This window comes from Scyliorhinus canicula, chromosome 12, assembly GCF_902713615.1.
Source record: "Scyliorhinus canicula chromosome 12, sScyCan1.1, whole genome shotgun sequence".
NCBI lineage: Eukaryota > Metazoa > Chordata > Chondrichthyes > Carcharhiniformes > Scyliorhinidae > Scyliorhinus > Scyliorhinus canicula.
This window is the reverse complement of record NC_052157.1, coordinates 18,972,908-18,999,294: the sequence shown is the minus strand read 5'-3', so window position 1 is coordinate 18,999,294 and position 26,387 is coordinate 18,972,908. Positions and strand designations below refer to the sequence as shown.

At 48.6% G+C, this 26,387-nt stretch overlaps 1 protein-coding gene across 1 annotated transcript in view; it reads right to left on the bottom strand.

Moving 5' to 3' along the window:
- LOC119974515 (NT-3 growth factor receptor-like) overlaps nt 1-26,387 on the bottom strand; it is a 917,203-nt gene that overhangs the window by 414,838 nt on the left and 475,978 nt on the right. Inside the window, exons 9-10 of the mRNA XM_038813455.1 lie at nt 8,538-8,561; nt 6,428-6,498 (exon numbers count right to left, since the gene is read on the bottom strand). Of these exons, the coding sequence (XP_038669383.1) occupies nt 6,428-6,498; nt 8,538-8,561 (95 nt within the window). The remainder of the gene's footprint in view (nt 1-6,427; nt 6,499-8,537; nt 8,562-26,387) is intronic.

Here is a 26,387-nt window from a genome sequence, read left to right as displayed (position 1 = left end):
ATCCCAGATCATCCAATATCCCTGATCAGCTAATATTCCTGATTATCAATGTCCCTGATTAGCCAACATCCCAGATCAGTCAATATCCCTGATCTGCCAGTATTCCTAATCATCCAATATCCCTGATCATTCAATATTCCTGATCATCCAATATCCCTGATCAGCCAAAATCCATCATCAGCCAGTATTCCTCATAAGCCAGTATTCCTGATCATCCAAATCCCTGATCAGCCAATATTCCTGATCATCCAAGACCCTGATCATCCAATATTCCTGATCAGCCAATATCTCTGATCACCCAATATCCCAGATAATCCAACACCGTTGATTAACCAATATCCATGATCAGCCAATATCCCTGATCATCCAATATCCCTGATCGGTCAATATCCCTGATCGGTCAATATCTCTGATCAGCCAATATCCCTGATCTGCCAGTATTCCTAATCATAGATATCCCTGATCATTCAATATCCCTGATCAGCCCAAATCCCTGAACATCCAATATCCCTGATCATCCAATATCCCTGGACATCCAATATCCCTGATCATCCAATATCCCTCATCAGCCAATACCCCTGATCAGCCAGTATTCCTGATCATACAATATCCCTGATCATTCAATATCCCTGATGATCCAATATCCCTGAACATCCAATATCCCTGATCATTCAATATCCCTGATCAGCCAAAATTCCTGAACATCCAATATCCCTGATCATTCAATATTCCTGATCATCCAATATCCCTGATCAGCCAAAATCCATCATCAGCCAGTATTCCTCATAAGCCAGTATTCCTGATCATTCAAATCCCTGATCAGCCAATATTCCTGATCAACCAATATCCTGATCGTCCAATAACACTTATCAGTCAATATTCCAGATCATCCAATATCCCTGATCAGCCAGTATTCCTGATCAACAAAGTTCCCAGATCCGCCAGTATTCCTGATCACCCAATATCCCTGAGCATCCAACATCGCTGATCAGCCAATATTCCTGATTATCCAAGATCCCTGATCATCCAATATTCCTGATCAGCCAATATCTCTGATCACCCAATATCCCAGATAATCCAACATCGTTGATTAACCAATATCCCTGATCAGCCAGTATCCCTGATCATCCAATATCCCTGATCGGTCAATATCCCAGATCATCCACTATCCCTGATCAGCTAATATTCCTGATTCTCAATGTCCCTGATTAGCCAACATCCCAGATCAGCCAATATCCCTGATCTGCCAGTATTCCTAATCATCGATATCCCTGATCAGCCAATACCCCTGATCAGCCAGTATTGCTGATCATCCAATATCCCTGATCATTCAATATTCCTGATCATCCAATATCCCTGATCAGCCAAAATCCATCATCAGCCAGTATTCCTCATAAGCCAGTATTCCTGATCATCCAAATCCCTGATCAGCCAATATTCCTGATGGTCAATATCCCTGATCACCCAATATCCCATTTCATCCAAGATCCCAGATCGTCCAATATCCCAGATCAGCCAGTTTTCCTGATCAACAATATCCCTGATCAACCAATATCCCTGATCAGCCAGTATTCCTGATCAACAAATTTCCCTGATCCGCCAATATTCCTGATCATTCAATATTCCTGATCATCCAATATCCCTGATCAGCCAGTATTCCTTATCAACAAATTTCCCTGATCCGCCAGTATTCCTACTCATCCTATATTCCTGAGAGCCAATATCTCTGATCACCCAATATCTCAGATAATCTAATATCGTTGATCAGCCAATGTCCCTGATCAGTCAATATCCCATACCATCCAATATCCCTGAACATCGAATATCCCTGATCATCCAACATCCCTAATCAGCCAGTATTCCTGATCATCCAATATTCCTGAACATCCAATATCCAGGATCAGTCAATATCCCTGATCATCCAATATCCCTGATCAGCCACTATTCCTGATCAGCCAATATCCCTGATCATCCAATATCCCTGATCATCCAACATCCCTGATCAGCCAATATTCTTGATCAGCCAATATCCCTGATCATCCAATATCCCAGATCAGCCAAAATCCATCATCAGCCAGTATTCCTGATCATCCAAATCCCTGATCAGCCAATATTCCTGATCATCCAATATCGCTGATCGGCAAGTATTCCTGATCATCCAATATCCCTGATCAGGCAGTATTCCTGATCATCAATATGCCTGATCATCCAATTGAGGGCAGCATGGTAGCATAGTGGTTAGCACAATTACTTCACATCTCCAGGGTCCCAGACTCGATCTCCGGCTTGGGTCACTGTTTGTGCGGAGTCTGCACGTTCTCCCCCTGTGTGCGTGGGTTTCCTCTGGGTGCTCCGGCTTCCTCCCACAGTCCAAAGATGTGCAGGTTAGGTGGATTGGCAATGCTAAATTTCCCTTAGTGTTGGGTGGAGTTACTGGGTTATGGGGATAGGGTGGAAGTGTGGGCTTGGGTAGGGTGCTCTTTCCAAGAGCCGGTGCAGATTCGATGGCCGAATGGCCTCCTTCTGCACTGTAAATTCTATGAAATCCCTGATCATCCAATATCCCTGATCATCCAATATCCCTGATCAGCCAGTATTCCTGATTATCAATGTCCCTGATTAGCCAATATTCCGGATCATCCAATATCCCTGATCAGCCTGTATTCCTGATCATCCAATATCCCTGATCAGCCAGTATTCCTGATCAACAAATTTCCCTGATCCGCCAGTATTCCTAATCATCCAATATCTCTGATCGGCAAGTATTCCTGATCATCCAATATCCCTGATCAGCCAGTTTTCCTAATCATCGATATCCCTGATCAGCCAGTATTCCTGATCATCCAATATCCCTGATCAGCCAGTATTCCTAATCATCGATATCCCTGATCAGCCAGTATTCCTGATCATCCAATATACATGATCAGCCAATATTCCTAATCATCGATATCCCTGATCAGCCAGTATTCTTGATCATCCAATATCCCTGATCAGCCAGTATTCCTAATCATCGATATCCCTGATCAGCCAGTATTCCTGATCATCCAATATCCCTGATCAGCCAGCATTCCTAATCATCGATATCCCTGATCAGCCAGTATTCCTGATCATCCAATATATCCAATCAGCTAGTATTCCTGATCAGCCAGTTTTCCTGAACACCCAGTTTTCCTGAGCAGCTAGTTTTCCTGAGCAGCCAATTTTTCTGATCATCCAGTTTTCCTGATCATCCAATGTCTCCAATCATCCAATGTCCCTGATCAGCCACGTTTCCTGAGCACACAGTTTTCCTGAGCAGCCAGTTTTCCTGAGCAGCCAGTTTTCCTGATCAACCATTCTGCCAGAATGGGTAAAGTGAACAGTTTAAATCAACATAATGTCAATGCTTTAGCACCCAGCTACTAGCGGTCAAATGCCAAGAGATCTGACATAACCCATATCTTTACCCAAGATATTGTTTGGAAATGTGCATTTGTGCCCAAATTTATTCCCAATTAGTAAATATCTGGTGACTTGTGTATTTTCTTTTTTTTATTAAATTTAAAGTACCCAATTCATTTTTTCCAATTAAGGAGCAATTTAGCGTGGCCAATCCACCCACCCTGCACATCTTTGGTTTGTGGGGGTGAAACCCATGCAAACACGGGGAGAATGTGCAAACTCCACACGGACAATGTGCAAACTCCACACGAACAGTGACCAGAGCTGGGATCAAACCTGGGACCTCGGCACCGTGAGGCAGCACTATTGACCACTGCACCACTGTGCTCCCCCCCAGACATGTGTGTTTTCATTTATTCGTAAAACCATTCAGCTTTTGGACTCCAGACCCCAGCATTTCTCTCTCTCTCTCAACGCTTAATTGGACGTGTCAGCACTGCAGAGGATGCAACAAAATTAGGGTAGGATATTAATAAACGCACAGAACAGGCAAATGATTGGCAAATGAAGTTCAACACAGATGAGTGTGAGGTCGTACATTCTGGTGGGGAGAATAAGAAAGTCAATTATTACTTGGAAGGTCCAGGTGGGATAAAGGAACAAAGAAATGTCAGAACATGGCATCAGGTTAGATGGGCCATGAGAAAAAGCACCTGGCTTTATTTCCAGAGGGACAGAATTGAAAAGTAGGGAAGTTATGCTAAAAAGAAAATGCTGGAAAATCTCAGCAGGTCTGGCAGCATCTTTAGGGAGAGCAAAGAGCTAACGTTTTGAGTCCAGATGACCTTTTGTCAAAGCTATTGAGAGATAGAACGATTCAGCCAGGCGGAGGAGAGTGGTGGCGGATGGGAATTGTCCAGACCTCTTTTCGAGAAAGAAGCAAAGAGCTCTCAGGCTATCCTGGTGTGGGATGGAGGTGTAAAGAGACTGCACACCCATGGTGAATCCATGGCTGAGCCAGTTAGGGCCCGCGAACTGGAAGCTGTCAATATTGCGCAGCGTAGCAGTGGAATCCCAGATGTAGGTGGGGAGGGAACGGACCAGAGGAGTGAGGATGGAGTCAAGATAAGAGGAAATAGGTTCGGTGGGGCAGGAGCATGCTGATACAATGGGCCTGCCATGACAGTCCTTTTTGTGGATTTTGGGAAGTAGGTAAAAGCGGGCTGTCCGGGGTTGGGAGACTATGAGGTTGGAAGCCGTAGGAGGAAGACATCCGGAGGAAATGAGGTCGCTAACGGTGTTGGATATAATGGCTTGATGTTCAGTGGTCATGGTCCAGGGGGAGGTAAGAGGAAGTACCTGAGAGTTGGTGCTCAGCCTCTGCGAGGTAGAGGTCAGTGCGCCAGATGACAACAGCATCCCTTTTGTCGGCAGGTTTGATGACAAAGTCGGGGTTAAACCTGATGGAGTGAAGAGCAGAAAGTTTGGAAGGAGAGAGGTTGGAATGGGTGAGGGGGGCAGAAAAATTAAGACGGCCAACGTCCCGTCGACAGTTCTCAATGAAAAGATCGAGGACAGGTAATTGTCCCTGTGGGTTGTCCATTGGAGGCAGAATGTTGGAGGCACATGAAAAGATCTGTGGAACGGGGGGAGGACTCTTGCCCAAAGAAGTGGGCACAGAGACGAAGGCGACGAAAGAAGAGTTCAACATCATGTCGAGCCCGGAATTCATTGAGGTGGGGACGTAAGGGTACAAAGCTGAATCCTTTGCTGAGAACAGCACACTCAGCCTCAGAGAAGGGAAGGTCGGAGTGTATGGTGAACACGCGGTAAGGACTGGGGGCTGGGAGAAATGGGGTATGAGGGATTGGGACTGGTGGAAGATCTAGGATTGGCACTGGTGTTGACAAAGGGTAATCTGGACTGGAAATGTTAGCTCTTTTCTCTCCCTACCAGACCTGCTGAGATTTTCTAGCATTTCCTTTTTGCCTTCAGATCCCAGCATCTGCAGTAATTTACTTTTATTTAAGTCCTGCTAAACCTGTTCAATCACACCCAGGGTTTTGCATGCTTCTCTGGTTGCCGTATTATGAAAAGGATATAGAGATACTGGAGAGAGTATAGAGAAGATTTACAAGCATGATACAGAAATGTGTGCGCTTACAGATCAGGAAAGGATTGGCAGGCTGTGTCTCTTTCCCTTGAGAAAAAAAAACTTGAGGGGTAACCTAAAAGAGACATAAGTAGAATGGATAGAGAGAGAATGTTTCTTCTTGTGGGAAGAAGTGGAATTAAAGGCCCATCATTATAAGATGGTCACCAAGAAGTCTAACAATGAATTCAGAAGAAACGTCTTTGTCTGAAAATGTGGAACTCGCTACCACGGGGAGCTGTTGAAACTAGACAAGCTGATGAGGGAGGTGGGAATAGATGGAAATGATGATAGATTTAGATGAAGAACGATGGCAGCAGACTGAATGGCCTCTTTCTGTGCCAGATATCCTTGGCACTCCTCTGTCATCTAAACTCAGCCCTCGACCAACAACAAACACTCCCCGTGGATTTAACTTACGTCATCAGCTCTGCCTCTTATATGAAAATGAATGGAGGTTAACGAAAATTGCCTGGTAATTGGATTGAAATGTCGGAAAAGAGCAGCAAAAATTCAATTTCTCGACGTGGAAGCTGCTTGCATTAATGTGCATTCTACAGCTCCCGATCCTCAGGCCTATTGACAAAATGTTCTTTCCAACCCATTAAATTGGGCAATTGGGCGACTCCTAGGGGGGAGTTAGCCTGATTCGATATCAGAACTATTTCACCAACAAACATCAACAGGAAGATCCAACCTGACGTTTCAAAGTTAAAGGATGACTGCTGAGGTAAAATGAGCGCCGTCAAGTGCTTTGTCCTTGAATGTTCAAAGGGAAAGGATGCACCTGAACAGATCACACTCTTTGCTGCCTTGAGTCCGAAGGATAATCAATGGGCCTGATATCTTTCAGCTAAATGACAGCGCAGTAATTCTGCTTAAAGAGGTACTCACGCCAAAAGTGTCTCCCTCGGGCTTGTGGGTCACACTGACTGGAGGGCCTGTTGTCACTTCAAATGATGGAACTAGAGAAAGAGATCACATGGTTATTCAGACTGCCAGAGAATCAGGCCAGCATTCACAAACAATCCCGAATGCAGTTCTTAACTCCAGCTCCAACAATTCTCTCTCTTGCTCCCTTGAAAGGGCAAAGTGATGCTTCAGAAGCGACTCACAGAAGACAACGCACGGCATCGGACTGGCAACCGAGGCTCATAACTGACCTAAACCTAAAGTGGTTTCGCTTCAAATCCAGGGATTGGACCTGGTCGAAGTGTATGACTTACACACAGATCTGCGGTACTACTGATGATAATTGTAAATTTTGATGAACTGTTCTGAGAGGAGCTGGCTCATACAGATGCTGAGTGCCTCTCCCCAGGTAGCATGCTATCTTGTCAAACCGCATTGGGTGGCACTTTCAAGATCCAGGTCTTCACAGTAATTAGCTGATTCTTGACAAGTCAGCTATTCCTGAATAACTTGAACAGACGTATCCTTCAAGTATCGGGGAATTACCGTCTAATTTGGCATGTGGGGTGAGATACAGATGGATTGGATACAGAGTTTAGCGCCTTCTGTATTGTCCTATCAAACATTTCGAGATCAGGTGCAAGACAAGTTAGATGCAGACTTGTGTTTTCTCCTGAAATACTCCCAGGTCAGGTGCGGCACAAGATAGAAACTGTTCCGAATGCAAGATAATGGATATTGTTCCATGACCCCATTGTTCTCCTGTCTGAACACTCGGTCGAATGCTCTGCACTATTACAGCAGAGTGCTTTTTGCTGAATTGTTGCTTCCCCATTCACTGCAGCTGGCTCATTGGCATTTCAATGGATATCAATGAACAATCCTTTGCAAACCGACAGGAACACGTTCTGACTGACAGACGAATGAAGCTTCACCCTATACAATGGGTTCTCCTTCCCAGGAGGGCAAACCGCTTGTAATTGGGAGAAATCACAGAGTTATGGAGCCAGCCCAACCAGTTACCGCGTGCTAAAGGCAGGAGCCCAGCACTAGGTCCACAGCAGCCCTCGAGTAGAGAGTGATATGGGGAGAGTGAGTAAGTAGGGAAATCTGTAATCCGGGCATTGCCTCATTCTCTTACACACCTCCATATCCTTGCCATTTTCTTAACCATACTATATCATTTTAGCGGCATTCATTCATTAAAAGGGTCAGCATGGTCCAAGTGATGGGTAATTATTTTTATATAATGGTCTGTATCAACAACTCACTGGCCGGGTTCTCCAATCCCACGGCCAAGTTCTGACGCCGGCGTCAAAAGCGGCGTGAGTGACTCCAGCGTCAACGGGCCTCCAGGCCCAAGCATTCACCCCTTCCTAGGGGGCTAGTATGGTGCCGGAGTGCTGTTCGCTGCTCCGGCGCTTGAAAGCCGGCGCGTCACCCCCTTGGCAATATGGCAGAGTCCTACAGAGGCCCGGCATGGAGGAACATAGGTCCTCCCCCGGAATTAGCCCGCCGCCGATCGGTAGGCCCCAGGGCCTGGCCACCATGGAGGCTCCCGCGGAGTCGGATCCCCCTGCTCCCCCACCAGGACGGCCCCCGCAGCCAGAACTCCGAGGTCCCAGCGGGTAGGGCCATATGTAACTCACGCCGGCGGAACTTGGCGGAACTCAACGAGACTGACCCGTTGAGGCGTGGAAAATCGGCAAGGGGGCCCCAAACCGGCGCCGCGGCGACCCCACGGGCACGATTGGCTGGAGAATCAGCAGCCCGGCGTCGGAGCGGCGTGGCGCGATTCTCGTGCCTCCCCCCTCCCGATTCTCCAACCCGGCGTGAGATCGGAGAATCCCGGCCACTATGTCCCTAGTAGGCGTTGCCACCAGCCTGAGATGGTGCCAATTTAGTGATTAATAGACTTGCTCTGGTCCTTTGTTTTATAGTGACCTCTGAGCCTTGGCTCACAGAGTTACATAACAAGAGCATAACAAGAGGTACATAACATACTGGAGCACACAGCATACTAACGTCAATTCTCTTTCAAGAACCCAAGTTCTTTGAACCATTCCAAGCTTAATAACAAAATGATACTTACCATAAAAGGGGTTCTCCAGGATTTCTGCAATGAGGAAAGAGAAAAAGAAAATCATTAGTCTGAAAGATGGTTTGGGTGATTCAGGGTTGGGTTTTGCCGCGAAGGGCTGCAATGTGAAGCTGCATTTAACTCGGAGCTAAATCTCGCAACAGGTACGGGGCCACAAATTCATTGCCGTTGAAGTTGTCCATTTTGCAAACTGTGGCTCTCACGAGAATGTGACATTTGCCACTGCAGCACTGGGCCTCGTCCTTCCACTGCTGCTTAACGATTGTGATGTTGTACGAAGTAACTAATGGTATTCTGGGAAAACCGGTCAACTTTTGGTACAATGTAAGAAAAGCCGAGCTCACATAACCTAAAGCCTGAATAAGATCAGGAAAGGTCAAGTTGTTCCAAAAACTGCCTGACTCTGTAAACTCTAATTAAACTAACTCGTCATAACCCAAAGCAGTCTAAATACGACAAGATAGGCCAGAACTAGTCTCTTACGATACTTAAACAAGCCTGCTCCGTTTCTTAAACATGCGATCAAAAGACAAGATAATGATATGAGACCCCGAGTCCTGAAAGGTCAGCAAGGTGATGCCAGTTTTATGATATTGCTTATGTTTTTTCTTCTGATCGAATTCCTGACCAAGCTGTATTCACGTAATCCTGATTCATATAATGTATAAATATTGTCCTTTTTCTCTGTAACAGCGCAGACTTGGGAAGGACCCAGCAGTTTTTATTTGACTGCTCTCCGACTCCAAGTTTCAGCCATTACTGCATGCAGTTGCAATTCGCAAATAAAGATTTGTTTTGTTTTCTTAACGAGCGTTGTTGAATCTTTCTATCACAGTCCAGAAGCGGGAAAAATATTGACTTCGACAGATATGTTCAGCTTAATCTTTTAACAATAACAATCTTTTTTAGTGTCACAAGTAGGCTTACATTAACGCTGCATTCTAGCCTAACTCTCTGGAGACAAAAAGCTTTTAATTTAGAGGTTGTGCTTTCCTTTTGAAACATCTCAACACTGACACAGCTCTTAGACTAGCACCTACAGGAAGTTGTATTCAGCACACAGATACTTCAGAGAGTGAATTGAACTGTACAGTGCAGAAGGAAGCATTCAGTCAATCGAGTCTGCTCAGATCCCCTGAAAGAGTACACTACCTAGGCCCACTCCCCCGCCCTATCCTCGGAACCTGCCTGCCCCACCTAATTTGCCATCTCTGGACACTAATGGGCAATTTTATCATGACCAATCCACATAACCTGCACATCTCTGGATTGTGGGGGGAAACCGGAGCACCCAGAGGAAACCCACGCAGACACAGGGAAAAAGTGCAAATTTCACACAGACCGTCACCCAAGGCCGGAATCGAACCCGGGTCCCGGCCGCTGTGAGGCACTGTGCCACTGTGAAGACAGATCTACAAAACATCCCTTCGGATGCAGTGCCTTAGAATCCATGACCAAACGCATCAGTATTTACTCACAAAGAGCCAAAGTGGAATTTTTTGCTGCCACCAGACCTTCCTGTTGGTTTATGGTGAACAGCAAAAAGGATTCTTGCTGCCTTAAAGATGGATCCAAAATGAATACAGGAACTATTCAAGCCAAGGAGCAGAATTAGCAATGGTTGTGCAGATTGAAGGTTAACGCCACGACCCCAATCTGACAATATACATCATGAGAGGTTTCTTCATTCCTATCTGTGGCTGGATGGAATGTTCCACCTCAAGTGGGCGTGGGGTGGTGAGAACATGGCACTGTCCCTCCCATCATTTGGCCACACTTCCTGCTGATCTGTCACCTGTGACTAAAGAGTGACGTAGGTGACTGCTCCAATGGCTAGCAAGGAAAGAATGGATTTTAATGGGTATTGTTATGGTGGCCATGAAGGACACGGGGAATCAGCAAAGGCTTTGTGGTGTATAGACCTCCCTATTCAGCGGGTGGAAGCTTGCCTAATGGGAAACGAGCAGTGGGAGTCTAAAACACGCTGCTTCAACCCGGGCCTGTATTCTGGAGGTCCCCGGGCTTGGGTTTGGTGCACTGTAAGCTGCAGCTGTGGCCTTTTCCTTTTGAATAAAAGGATATGAGCCGGGATTCTCCGAGCCAGCACCGGGTCGGAGAATCGGTGGTGACGCGGGAAATTCCTGCAACGCCACTCCGACACCGCAACGCAATTCTCCGGCGACCTGAGAATCGGTGGCAATCGCGCCTGCACAGTCGACGCGGCGCCAGTCGGGGGCCACTGAAAGATTCTCCGCAGTTGACCGGCCAAATTCCTGCCAAAAAGAAAAGCACCCACACCAACGACTGCACAGGCAGCACACACCCCACCCACAATTCGACTCCTATGAATCCGGTCACCGCACAACGCAAGTCATCGGATCAGGATGAGCCTGATATCGTTTACACCACCCCACTATCCAGAACCCAATTAAGAGAAGCTTGCACGAAAATTAGTCCATTCCAGCCCACCGCAGGCCTGCACAGCTTTTTTGGAGGAGGTGCGCCAACAAAAGGTTATGTACGGCCTAGATGAGAGAGAGGAAGTAAAGCTAATAATTATGAGCCTTAGCCAGTCCGTAAGATCAGCTTTGCCAGAACCCCAAAAAGTAGCAGGAGGAACCCTACAGGAAATGAAAACAGCCATATTAGATGCCATCGGGTATAACAAAGGAGATCCAGTAAAGGGTTTAAATCACTGCAGGCAAAAGAAGGGAGAACACCCGACCGCATTTGCTGGTCGTCTATGGATACATTTCATGGCGCACACCTAAATGAGGAGGACATCACTAAATGGCCCTGCACCTTCGTCTCGCATGCCACAGATGCAAGTCAAAAGGCTTGTGTAAACTACGACCAGCAGACCAGAAACAGCGACAGTGCAGATAGCCCTTGGAAACCAATGTCTCACGATTTCGCCTTAGCTACTGCACCACTCCAAAGATGCAACAACAGGAGTTCCATCAGCAGAACTGTTAATCAAACATCATCTCAGAACAGGACTGAGACTTGTGTTTCCAAATTTTCCAGGGACGGTAGAAGCCAGCGAAAGTAATCAGAGAGTAAGCCATGATTCACACAGTACAGCACAATCATTTATGCCAGATGAAATTGTATATAGAACACAGAACAGCACAGCACAGTACAGGCTCTTCGGCCCACGATGTTGTGCCGACCACTTATCCTAATCTAAGATCAACCTAACCTACACCCCTTTAATTTACTGCTGTCCATGTGCCTGTCCAAGAGTCGCTTAAATGTCCCCAATGACTCTGACTCCACCACCTCTGGAGGCAGTGCATTCCACACACCCACCACTCTGTGTGTAAAGAACCGACCTCTGACATCTCCCCTATACCTTCCTCCAATCACCTTAAAATTATGTCCCCTCGTGACAGCTATTTCCGCCCTGGGGAAAGGTCTCTAGCTAACCACTCTATCCATGCCTCTCATCATGTTGCACACCTCTATCAAGTCACCTCTCTTCCTTCTTCGCTCCAGTGAAAAAATCCCTAGCTCCCTCAACCTTTCTTCAGAAGACATGTCCTCCAGTCCAGGCAGAATTATGGTAAATCTCCTCTGCACCCTCTCCATAGCATCCACATCCTTCCGATAATGAGGTGACCAAAACTGGACACAATATTCCAAGTGTGGTCTAACCAGGGTTTTATAAAGCTGCAGCAAAACATTGTGGTTCTTAAACTAAATCCCCCCGTTAATGAAAGCCAACACACCATGCAACCCTAACCATAAGACCCTATGGTCTTAACAAGCCTATCAACATGGGTGGCAACTTTGAGACATCTAATTCCGTGGACCCCAAGATCCCTGTATTCCTCCACACTTCCAAGAATCCTGGGCGGAATTCTCCGACCCCCCGCAGGGTCAGGGAATCGCCCGGGGCTGACGTAAATCCCCCCCCCCCGCCGTGGCCGGAATTCTCCGCCACCCGGGAGTCGGCGGGGGAGGGAATCGCGCCCCGCCAATCGGTGTGCCCCCGCGGCGATTCTCAGGCCCACGATGGGCCGAAGTCCCGCCGCTGTCAGGCCTCTCCTGCCGACGTGGTTTAAACCACCTCTGTGCCGGCAGGATTGGCGGCGCGAGCTGGCCCCCGGGGTCTTGGGCCCACGGGGAGTGCCCCCACGGTGTCCTGGCCCACGATCGGGGCCCACCAATCGGCGGGCGGCCAGTGCCGTAGGGGCACTCTGTTTCTTCCGTTGCCGCCATGGCCTCCACCATGGCAGAGGCGGAAGAGACCCCCTCCACCGCACATGTGCCGGTGGTGACGGCAGTGGGCGCTGACGCTCCGGCGCATGCGCGGACTCACGCCGACCGGCGAAGGCCTTTCGGCCAGCCCCGACGCCGATCGGCGTAGCACCAAAGGCCGTTGGCGCCAGTTTTGGCGGCAGTCGGCGGAGCGGGAGCCACTCTGGCGTGGGCCTAGCCCCTAAAGGTGCAGAGAATTCCGCATCTTTGGGGAGGCCCGATGCCGGAGTGGTTGGCGCCACTCCGCTACGCCGGGACCTCCCACCCCACCGGGTAGGGGAGAATTTCACCCCCTGCCTTTAACCCTGTATTCAGCATTCAAATTCGACCTTCCAAAACGAATCACTTCACATTTATCTGGATTGAACGCCATCTGCCACTTCTCAGCCCAGCTCTGCATCCTGTCAATGTCCTACTGTAACCTGCAACAGCCCTCGACACTATCTATTACTCCACCAACCTTCGTGCCATCAGCAAACTTACTAACCCACCCTTCCACTTTGTTATCCAAGTCATTTATAAAAATCAGAAAGAGCGAGGTGACAGAACAGATCACTGCGGGACACCACTGGTCACCCACCTGGAGGCAGAATACTTTCCATCCACTACCACTTGCTGTTTTCTTTCGGCCAGCCAATTCTGTATCCAGACAGCCAAATTTCCCTGTGTCCCATGCCCCCTAACTTTCTGAATGAGCCTACCATGGGGAAACTTATCAAATACCTTACTGAAGTCATATACACCACATCCACTGCCCGACCTTTATCAATGTGTCTCGTTACATCCTCAAAGAATTCAATGAGGCTTGTGAGGCATGAGCTGCCCCTCACAGAGCCATGCTGACTATCTTTAATCAAACTATGTTTTTCAAAATAATCATAAATCCTATCTCTCAGAATCCTTTCCAATATTTTGCTCACCACAGACATAAGAGTTGCGAGTCTCTACCACTTGCACAAAAGTCTGCAAGTGCACCACAGATCAGTGAGCAAGATAGAATTAAGGAATCAAGATAGGAAACCCACGCAGACACGGGGAGAATGTGCAGACTGCGCACAGACAGTGGGTCTGTAATTCCCAGGGATTTCCCTATTCTCTTTCTTGAACAGGGGAACAACATTCGCCTCCCTCCAATCATCTGGTACTACTCCAGTGGAGAGTGACGATGCAAAGATCATCGCCAACGGCGCAGCAATGTCCTCCCTCGCTTCCCCTAGTGACCTTGGGAATATCCCATTGTATATAACCTTATATAAATTTGGGTATATTGACTTTTGGGTATATTAGCCGAGACTAATACGGTAGCCTGGCCCGTGATTGGGGCCTACCGATCGGCCGGCGGGCTAGTTCCGTGGTTGACTTATGTTCCTCCGCGCCGGGCCCCTGTAGGGCTCTGCCCTATTGCCCAGGGGCCAGCGCGGAGATGGGAACCCACGCTCATGTGCAGACACGCGCCGGCCATGGCGCACATGCGCGGATTCGCATTGCCCGTGGCGTGCATGCCTGGAACTGCGCTGGCTTCCGAGCAGCTGAGCAGCGGACACCACTCCAGCGCCGTACTAGCCCCCTAGGAAGGGGGAAATACCCGGGCCTGATGGCCTGTTGAAACCGGAGTGGCTCACGCCGCTTTTGACGTCGGCGTCAGAACTTGGCCGCGGGATCGGAGAAATCCGGCCACTGACTTTCAGCAGGATGGGAAATGTGGGTGGCACGGTAGCATTGTTGCTTCACAGCTCCAGGGTCCCATGTTCGATTCCCGGCTTGGGTCACTGTCTGTGCGCAGTCTGCACATTCTCCCCGTGTCTGCGTGGGTTTCCTATCTTGATTCCTTAATTCTATCTTGCTCACTGATCTGTGGTGCACTTGCAGACTTTTGTGCAAGTGGTAGAGACTCGCAACTCTCCTGCTTTTTAATCTTCATATTCAGGTCGGCCAGTCTGTAGCAGAAACACAGAAGGCGAACCGAGGGTCCCGGCGTTATCAGAGCCGAAACAGAGGATAACATAATTCAGAGAAGGAAACTTTCGCAGTGGGATTCTGAATTATAAAGGGTAGGATTATGCCGTAAGTGACAACCGAATGCAGTCACAATGTGCACAGCTGTGAACATTAAAACAATTCAAATGAGATGAATTAAGATGAGCTGCATCGGATGGATTATTCTTGCTGAGACGTTGGACGTCAACTGCTTCTTAGAGGCAGGAGATTTGTTTGAATATCTGATAGGTGTTTCGTGCTTTCATTAAAATACCAAACAAGTGGAAGACCTGGTGCTGTGAGCGCTGGACTGGATTTATCTTATTCTCGCAACTAGCACAACCAGAATTGATTAACGTATGAGCCTATTCATCCTCCAGACACCCTCACTGACCCTTTCGTGTTATTGTACCCCCTTGCCCATCACCTGCTTTTGCTGACCACGTAGATCCTGCTTCCCCGAACACATCCAGTCCAACATTATTGACTTTCTCTTCAAATTTCCCAAACCCTTAATTCTCCCTGCCTCTGCGACCTGAGCCACTGTCTGAGTTTGGCCCCATCAGTTCTGTGGCCTCTTAAACACGCCTCGCCTCTCCAACTTTGTCCCACCAGTGATGGTGGAGCTTTCAGCTGCCTTGTCTCGCTCACAGGAACGACATCGTCAAAGTCCTCTCTAAACCCATTGTTTTGATCTAGGCTTCACTCACCTCACCTGGTTCAATAAACCCCCCCCCCCCCCCCCCCCCCCCCACCCACAACCACCACCACACCCCGTATTAATCCTTCATGAATCAGCTTGGAATGTTGAATTATCTCTTGGCCCATCATCTCTGTCTCCCCAGTGTAGGATTTGGGGAATCTCTCTTGGAAGTTCCCATGTAGGAGTTCACCTGGCAGAAGCGCTAACTTCCCCTGGACAATTACTCGGGGCTGGGAACCCTCCAACAAAGTGATTTAAATGTCTAACTTCGGATGGTTCTGACAGTTTTACACTCATAGTTATTCTGAAAGAGTTAGAAGGAAAAAAAATCACTTCTAACTTCAGAGTAACTATTTTAAAGCTCCAGACCGAGCCCCACATGGGACACCCCCTGCCCTGCCTGCCCCCCCCCCCCCCCTCCACCCTTCAATCTGGGCCATTCCCACACCTCAGCCCCATCCCCCAATCTCCAAACCCCCACCCCCCCATGTCCGTACCCCCACACATCCAATGCCCTCCCCCCACTGAATATCCAACTCCTCACTTCCTGAGGTCTGAACCCCCCCCCCCCCCCCCACCCCCACCAATGTCCCAACCCCAACCCCCACCCCAATGTCCACATGACTGCTTGGAGACAGTGGACTGGTCCATATCGAAGAACTCAGCGACCAACTTAAATGAGTACGCCACCACCGTCACAGACTTCATCAGCAAATGTGTGAATGACTGCATGCCAAAGAAAGCAGCACGTGCGTTCCACAACCAGAAACCATGGCTCAACCGCAAGATTGACTCCCTACTGAAGGACAGGTCTGAGGCGTTCAAATCAGGTGACCCTGACCTACACAAGAAATCCAGGTACGACCTCCGAAAAGCCATGCGAGATGCCAGGAGAGAATATCCAGAAGAAGCTAGAGTCAAAGACTAGTGTTACAGACTCTCATCGGTTGTGGCAAGGCTTAAACAACATAACGGGCTACAAGGCGAAGCTGAGCAGTATCTCCGGCAGCAGCGCACCGCTCCCCGATGAACTCAATACATTCTATGCTCAGTTCGAGCAGGAAACCAACGACCCGCTGTCGAGTGCCTCAGCAGCCCATAACACACCCCTACCCACCATCACAGCTTCCAAAGTCAGATCGGCCTTCCTGAAAGTGATCCCTCGAAAGGCAACGGGTCCGGACTGGATCCCTGGTCGTGCACTTAGAGCCTGCGTGGACCAGCTGGCAGATGTGTTCGTGGACATCTTTAACCTGTCCCTACTCCACTCTGAGGTCCCCACCTGCTTCAAGAAGACCACCATCATACCAGTGCCAAAGAGGAACCAGGCAACGTGCCTCAATGACTACCGTCCGGTGGCTCTAACATTAGTCGTAATGAAGTGCTTCGAGAGTTTGTTCATGAGGAGTATCAACTCCATACTCCCAGAACGCCATGATCCACTGCAATACGCATACCGCCGCAACCGGTCCACACCAGACGCCATTTCCCTGGCCCTACACTCATCCCTAGAGCGTCTCCACAACAAGGACTCCTACATCAGACTCCTATTTATTGACTACAGCTCTGCCTTCAACACCATGATCCCAGCCAAGCTCATATCAAAGCTCCAAAACCTAGGACTTGGCTCCTCACTCTGCAACTGGATCCTCGACTTTCTGACCCACAGACCACAATCTGTAAGAATAAACAACAACACCTCCTTCGCAATACTCCTCAATACCGGGGTCCTGCAAGGCTGCGTACTTAGCCCCCTACTCTACTCCCTGTACACACACGACTGCGTGGCAAAATTTGGTTCCAACTCCATCGACAAGTTTGCTGATGACACGACCATAGTGGGCCTGATCTCGAATAACGACGGGTCAGAATACAGGAGGGAGATAGAGAACCTAGTGGAGTGGTGCAACAACAACAATCTATCCCTCAATGATAGCAAAACTAAAGAGCTGGTCATTGACTTCAGAAAGTAAAGCACTGAACACAGCCCTGTCATCATCAATGGAACCAAGATGGAGATGGTTAACAGCTTCAAATTCCTAGGGGTGCACATCACCAAAAATCTGTCCTGGTCCACTAATGTCGACGCTACCACCAAAGAAAGTAAAGAAATCCGCCATGTTCACACTGACTCTTACCAACTTTTACAGATGCACCATAGAAAGCATCCTATCTGGCTGCATCACAGCCGGGTATGGCAACTGCTCGGCCCAGGACCGCAAGAAACTTCAGAGAGTCGTGAACACCACCCAGTCCATCACACAGACCTACCTCCCATCCATTGACTCCATTTACACCTCCCGCTGCCTGTGGAAAGCGGGCAGAATAATCAACGACCCCTCCCACCTGGCTTACTCACTTTTCCAACTTCTTCCATCGGGCAGGAGATACAGAAGTCTGAGAACACGCACGAACAGACTCAAAAACAACTTCTAACCCAACTGTTACCAGACTCCTAAACAACCCTCTTATGGACTGACTGAATTAATACTACACTCTTGCATGCTTCACCTGATGCCGGTGTTTAAGTATTTACATTGTGTTGCCCTATTATGTATTTTCTTTTTCTTTTATTTTAATTTCATGTACTTAATGATCGGTTTGAGCTGCTCGCAGAAAAATACTTTTCACTGTACCTCGGTACACGTGACAATAAACAAATCCAATCCAAATCGTCCACCTCCCCCCATGTTCAAATGTCCCTCACCTCCCCAACCCCCTGATATCCAAACTCCCAACATCCAGTATCCTAACTCCTAGCCTCCCCGACATCCGAGGGCTCCCCCCCCCCCCCCCCACCCCACCGCCACCCGCCCCACGCCCCCCCACATGTCGATCCCGCCGCTATTGGGCAGCGCGTTAGCACAAGTGGATAGCACTGTGCCTTCACAGCGCCAGGATCTCAGGTTCAATTCCTCGCTGGGTCACTGTCTGTGCAGGGTCTGCACGTTCTCCCCGTGTCTGCGTGTGTTTCCTACGGGTGCTCCAGTTTCCTCTCACAGTCCAAAGACGTGCATGTTAGGTGGATTAGCCATGATAAATTGCCCTTGGTAACCAGAGAGGTTCGGATGGGCTATTGGGTTCCGGGGATGGGGTGGAAGTGAGGGCTTAAGTGGGTCGGTGCAGATTCGATGGGCTGAATGGTCTCCTGCACTGTATGTTCTATGTTCTTTGTTCTATGTATTGTCAGGATATTCACATCCCGTTCACTTATCTTCAAAACTTAGCTTCTTCCTTTCATTATGATTCAACAAAGGTGAATATCCTGGACACTACTGCAAGCAACCGAGATTATTGGGCGACCTTTTATTTTTCATTCCCATCCGAAGTTAACGGACCTTTAAATGGTCCGTCAAATTTTCTGTCCTGCCCACAACAGTTCCCATGGTAGGAACCGTAGGACCAGAAGATTTACCCCAAAGACGTTGTACACTCTCTGATTGGCAGTGCTTCATGAAGAGCAACATTTCGGATAAACAATAGTGAGATAAAGGGGCGGCAGGTTGGAGAGGATAAGATCATTGTCACAAAACATCCCAGAGTACATCCGACCAGGGGTGGCAACTCTTCCAAATGCATTTGTCAGTTATTTGCATTGACAACAAAGTTTAGTTTGGGAACATTTGCCGGATTGCAATGGTGCTGCCAGCAGTCATTCCTGATGCACAAGAACTGTAAACAGCTTTAAACTCATACCAACTTCCTTAATCTTTAAATAAAGCTATTGGAAATTCGACATCAGACGTATAAAAAGGAAGGGTCTTCCCAATTGGGCATTGCTGCTTACAGGCGAAAGAGATTATTCAGGCTCATTGATGTTTCCTGTAACGGTGCTGAGACCCCGTCTGTGAACCATGCTGTGATGTAAACCGGATCTGGTGCAGCAGTCTCTTTTGTAAATTGACAGCTTTGTGTCTCTGACCTTGTATTAACCTGCGGGGAGAAAAGACGGCAGGCCTTTTCACTCTCCCACACAGTTTAATCATTCCTTTTAGCATCGAAGCGCTGCACTTTCCCCCTTCATTTTTATGCAGTTCAGCAACCATTGAAGTTGTGAACCTTCTAGACCACGGCTTACTCAGCCTCACCAGGTGCATAAGTATGCCTTGTGGCCCAGTGGGTAGCTCCAGGTTCGGGTCCAACGGCAAGACTTGTTGGCCACGGAAAGAGTGTTCAACGAGGTTCAACGGCTGATAATCAGCTCAGAAATCCTTCCAACACTTCTCCCGCATTCTTTCACAAAGAGAATGGGTATGAAGATCCACGATCAACAACCAGGTGCCTGCCTTCACTGAACACCATTCTGTAATTTTCTCCAGATGTGTGACGGTAGCATAGTGGGGGCAGCACTGTAGCACAGTTGTTAGCACAGTTCCTTCACAGCTCCAGGGTCCCAGGTTCGATTCCCGGCTTGGGTCACTGTCTGTGCGGAATCTACACATTCTCCCCGTATCTGAGTGGGTTTCCCCCAGGTGCTCCGGTTTCCTCCCACAGTCCAAAGATGTGCAGGTTAGGTGGATTGGCCATGATAAATTGCCCTTAGTGTTCAAAAAGGTTTGGTGGGGTTACTGAGTTACAGGGAGGGTGGAAGTGTGGGCTTGTGTATGGTGCTCTTTCCAAGGACCACTGCAGACTCGATGGGCCAAATGGCCTCCTTCTACACTGTAAATTCTATGATTCTATGATATTTGTCATTGTCTCCTAATGTTTGCCAATCTCTCAGTTGCAGTTCTGTTGCAGCAATACTGCAGTTACATCATAGCCGCCTTTATATTCCAGGGTGGTCCAATAGCATAAGTACAACAAAGACAACATCCTTGACCAAAAAAGGACAAGGTTGATGTCTGGCTCTATACAAGACACCAAACACTGTGGCGCGATCTACTGGCCATGTTGCGCCCAAATGGGAGTGCCATGCGACGGATAGGTGCAGGGAGAAGCCTCCCACAGGCTTCCCAAGAGCTGGTACGCATTGTGGAATCTATCCATAATGGGCGGGGCCAAGCTCCACACGTCTAAGTAGGTTTTAAACGCATTTAGGCCTCATTGCCCAGGATTTATCAGGCTCCTGGCAACCAGTGGCCTCCCCAGGGAGTACTCAGCCAGGCGCCGTTCAGTCCTGGCCCACACAAACATGGACCAAGCAGAACTGCACCTGGGGCTCTCCCCGGCCATCAGAACCTCCTGGATGGTCAGAGACATTGCAGGGTGCGCCCCCCCCCCCCCCCCCCCCCCCCCCCCGACCCTCCCCCAGATGTGCAGGCATCTATGCACTGCCTGGCCAGCACTTTGCCACTGCCACTTGCAATGTGCCCGGCCAGGGTGCCAAAATAGCAGTGCCAGGGTTTCCAGGTGCCAGGGTGGCACTGCCAAGGGTCAGGGCCTGACGCGGGCCATGCCCGTGAAAGGAGGGTAGTGGGTTCAGGGCATGTTTGAAGGGGCTTCTGGGAGGTTGAGCGGGGTGAAGGGTGTGGGGGCCCAAAGGGGCATTGGAAGACCTGAAAATGGAGGGGGTGGGCCTCAGCGACCCCGTAGCATGGTGCCATCACTTGTGATGGTGTGGGGTAATGCCCGTGTGTGTGTGTGTGTGTGTGTGTGTGTGTGTGTGTGTGGGGGGGGGGGGGGGGGGGGGGGTGACATTGAAATAGAATGGGGTGTGTGTAGGGGATCCATAAGCCCACTTCGAGATTGGGGCACCCTTTCTAAATGGTGGCCCGATCTCTGAGGACCCGGTCTGGCCTGTGAGTTCAGCTCCCCAGTGATGATGTGGACTAGCCTAGAGAGAAACTCCCAGGGTCCAGGGAAGTGAATAATTGTGGTTAGAATAGTGGTGAGGACCTGGCTGACCGAGCCAGGGTGATAGCCCGCCATAGATGACACTTAGGGCACAAACTAACCTCCATGCAGCGCCCATAATGCAGCGTGCCGTGGTGCAACATGGCTGGTAAATGACGTGAGACCTCGCTCCCAGGATCAATGCAGCTCGGCAGTCTCGCGAGATCGTGTTATGATGTGAAACCCGCTTACTGTGGGCGCAATCAGTCTTTGGCAAATCTGCATATTAGAGCGTGACAGCTGGTCTCACTCTAATATGCAGTTCCCTGAGGTAATCAAGGCATTGGGATCCATCCCCTTGGAGACCTCGGGCGAGGATCGTTCAATACTGATCTCCACAAACGGGGAATGGCAATCGTGGGGGCCTGCGAGGGTTTGGAGGCCCTCAGGTGCATGCCCTCTGGCACCATCTGGGTGCCAGCCTGACACTGCCAAGGTGCCTGGTGGCACTGCCAGCTGGTAAGGGCACTGCCAGGGTGCCTGGTGGCACTGCCAGCTGGTAAGGGCACTGCCAGGGTGCCTGGTGGCACTGCCAGCTGGTAAGGGCACTGCCAGGGTACCAGGCCGACACTGCCAGGTGCCAAACTGGCATTTTTTGGATGGTGGTGATCGGGCCGGAAGTGTCCTGTGGGGTGGGGGTGGGGAGGGTGATGGAAGCCCTGGGTTGAGTTGCTTAGAGTGAGCTGGGGCTTGGGGAAGGTTCAGGGATTGGGTCGAGGGCTCAAGTGATCAGAATGCCATTTCTTTCTGCACTGAGTGCAGCCTTGGCCACATGTTCCCCGCTGAGGCCCCGTATCTAACCGGAGTCACATTCAATAGCATTTTGTTTCTCGGCGCTGTGAGCACCGGAAACACGCGGCTAAATGCGTTCACTACGGGACATACTTCCCATTTGGCTAAATCGCGCCCATAGAAAGCATTCCGTTAGATCGAACCCTGTATCGTTTGAAATATAAACAGAAAATGCTGGAAAAACCCAACAGGTCTGCCAACATCTGTGGAGAGAGGAACAGAGCTAACGTTTTGAGTCCGTCTGACTTTTCTTCAGAGCCTGTATCACTTTGGTCGTTTCACTGCATCCCTCCGATAGAAAGTGTCACAGCAGCAAAACTGATCACTCGCAGCAGTAACACTTGGTTCACGTTGTTTGCAGCTTTGAGGCAAGTGGTGCATTTTTCACTCCACCTGCAGGCACTCCGTTATAAACGGAGAAACTCACACCTATGGAGGCAGCCTCAGTCGATAGAAATTATAGGCTGGACTTTGCAGAAGAAAGAGTGATGGAGCCAACATAGCTTGTGGCTATTTACATGCAAATCAAACAGCAACTTCCAGTAATTGCACATGTGCAATTCAACATGGAAATCAGGAAGTTGTGTTCCACTAAAAGTTGCGTGATAACTGTATCTGACTGAGAGACTCCTCCTCCCCCTCCAGGTGCCATGCCCCTGAGACGGCATTGGCAACCATGGGCTTCCATGGATTGGTCGACGACGGAAACTGTCTTCTCCCCCTCCCCCTGTTACTGCTCACCAATCAGACATATTGGAAAGATTTACAGGGCAGTTACGGGGATAGGTGGAAGTGAGGGCTTAACTGGGTCGGTGCAGACTTGATGGGCCGAATGGCCTCCTTCTGCACTGTATGTCTATGCTCTATGCTCTACAGGCTGAAAATTGACCTGGTGGGCCATGTTATGAACGCACCTTCCATGGTCATCAAGTCCTGAAGTGGGACTTGAACCCAGTTAGCACTGTTGCTTCACAGCTCCAGGGTCCCAGGTTTGATTCCCGGCTTGAGTCACTGTCTGTGTGAAGTCTGCACATCTGCGTGGGTTTCCTCCGGGTTCTCCCGAAAGACATGCTTGTTAGGTAATTTGGACATTCTGAATTCTTCCTCTGTGTAGCCGAACAGGTGCCGGAATGTGGCGACTGGGGGCTTTTCACAGTAACTTCATTGCAGTGTTAATGTAAGCCGACTTGTGACAATAAAGGTTATTATTATTGTTATTAGCTTCTGGCCTCGTGGTCGGATCACTATCCACTGTGCCACATGACCTCTCCTGAGAGCCAAATATATTCCAATTGTACATTCAAATATGTTGTGCAGCGTGAATAAGCAACAATCTCACCAGTAAATATCAAGGATTGTCTATTTCAGAGTCAGTGGCCTTTGAAGGGCACGTTAAGTCCGAATTGTTGTCAAGCAAACTGAATCTGGCCCCACCCCTAAATCCGCCAACCAAGCCACGTAAATCCTGCCCCCACCCCGCACCCCACTCAACCTCACATAAGAATGTACCTCAAACTTCATTCATTCTGAATTTTGGATATCAATAAATAGCAACATAAAAAGAAAATGATTTTTGCTTCATAGTTTTAACTAATGCATTAATCAGATTGGCTATTAACCAGCTATACGGTCGCCAAAACACACCAGAGCCTCCCAGTTGGACGGCAAAGTTATTCTCAGCTACCCACAGGCCATTATTCCACTCAGTTACATTTCAAGTCCTATATTTCTGTGCTGGCCTCTTCCCACTGAAGTAAAATTAAAGTGCTCAATTGAAGCTTTAAATGCCTCTCCGGCTGCACCAAGGTGAGATCACACCTCATTTCAGATGTACAGAGCTACAAAGCGAGTGCAACATGGAGCCTAATTAAAACCTGATTTCATTGATGTCAAAGGACTTTAAATCCAGCAAAGGGATTCGATTCCTGTCACGTGGCTAGCCAGATGGCACGCCTACTTCTACTACCAATGCTCAAGTAAAATTCATCCTGACATGGTGACACAATGGTTAGCACCAGGGACCTGGTTCAATTCCAGCCTTGGGTAACTGTGTGGAGACTGCACATTCTCCCTGTGTCTGTGTGGGTTTCCTCCGGGTGGATTGGCTATTCCAAATTGCCTCTTAGTGTTCAGGGATGTGCAGGTGAGGTTATGGGTTTATGGGAAAAGGGCAGGGTGGACTCGGGGGTGGACTTGGGTAGGGTGTTCTTTCGAAGGGTCGGTTCAGACTCAATGGGTCAAATGGCCTCCTCTGCATTGTAGGGATTCAATGAAATGCAAATTCAAACATTTAGAATGGAATAGAATCCTTGCAGTGCAGAAGGAGGCCATTGGGCCCATCGAGTCAGCACCAGCCCTTGGAAAGAGCACCCTACTTGAGCCCATGTCTCCACCCTATTCCATGATCAATTTAGCATGGGCAATCAATCTAACCTGAACATCTTTGGACTGTGGGAGGAAACCGGAGCACCCGGAGAAAAACTCACGCAGACGCGGGGAGAAAGTACAAACTCCACACAATCACCCAAGGCCGGAATTGAACCTGGGACCCTGGCGCTGTGAAGCAACAACGTTATCCACTGTGCTACCTACCACCCAAGGTTATTTATCAGTGAAGAGCACCAATTCTTGAGATTCTACGGCTCATAAATCCAAGAATGTCCCTTCTAATTTAATTCCCTGTCTCCCATTTCCCAACCAGTTTTCTATCCAGGCTGTGAGGCTCTCATTCAGTTTACCTCCATTTTAGCACGTGTGGAACATCAATAAATACCATGAACATGACATTCACCAAACCCTTCCTGTCGCGTAGCTAGCCAGATGCCACGCTTATTTATGCCACCAATGTTCATGTAAAATTCATCCTGACATGATGACACAGTGGTTAGCACTAGGGACCTGGTTCAATTCAGCGAAGCTCAAGGTCGATGATCCACTTCACTGATTCACTCTTCCCTGGCTCACAGACATTTTATCCTCGTTCCCTCTCCCTATATCACTCTGCCTTCCTTCCTCGCCCCATCGATACTGCAATCCCTTTCCGCATTGTGAAAAGAAAAGCAAAATACTCATTTAGCAATCCCAACACAACTTCTTCCTTAATTATTGACAATGGTTTAAATTTAAACGCATTCAAAGCGTTTCCCTTTCTGGAAAACAATGAACGCTAAATATGTTGATTGATCCCACACCATTTAACAAATATTCCCAAATCAGCCCTTTTGTAATTTGCTGCAGATTCGAGCAGCGATACCAGCTGGCGAGCAATCTACACGGAGTTCAGAATGAGATTTAAAAATAGCCATGTAATGGATATCCAGAGGAAAAAGTCTTTCGTTTTTAAATTGACAAACTGGGGAAATTGCGCAGGGTGTGGGATCTGAGTCGCACTCATGAGGATGCAGCTGCAAAACATCTGGCTACACATTCATTACGAAACAATAAAGGGATATCTAATGAAATTCCTCCATCACTATCACCATTAAATGTTCAACCTTGAGAAACCTCGACATGATTCTACCCATTCCTACACAATGGGGGATGGTGTACAGATTCTATCCAGCGTGTAAAATCCAGAGCCAGAATAAGAAACATAACCCAGAATCCAACCACTCAGAACCCTGTGCCAGTCCTGGGTAGCTGCCACTCCATACAGTGATAACCCGCCAGCGACAAGCAAAAGATCATTTCTTATAAAACCCCAAAGGACATGTGTCATCCCTGGGTTTCAAATAATACCAATGATCTGGAGGATCACAATTATCCTAATCTTCTTTACTTATTATCATCCCATTATTTCCCTTTTACTTATTGTGCTCCCCGAGCTTTGGGATGTCATTGCGAGATTGGAATGCATCTGCACAATCTGCGCCAAGATTAGGTACAGCCAGGGCAGCACGGTGGCGCAGTGGTAGCCCTGCTGTCTCACGGCGCTGAGGTCCCAGGTTCGGATCCGGCTCTGGGTCACTGTCCGTGTGGAGTTTGCACATTCTCCCCGTGTCTGCGTGGGTTTCACCCCCACAACCCAAAGATGTGCAGGGTAGGTGGACTGGCCACGCTAAATTGACCCTTAATTGGAAAAAATGAATTGGGTGCTCTAAATTTATTTTAAAAAAGATTAGGTACAGCAAGGATTAGATAAAGCACAAAATTACCATGTACACAGCCCCATCTAGCATTTACAGGTCAGACGCAACAATTTATGTTCTTCTTCACTGTGCCGTCAAACACTTCCAAGTCAGCTGTTGTACAGTTTAGATATAGAACAAGAC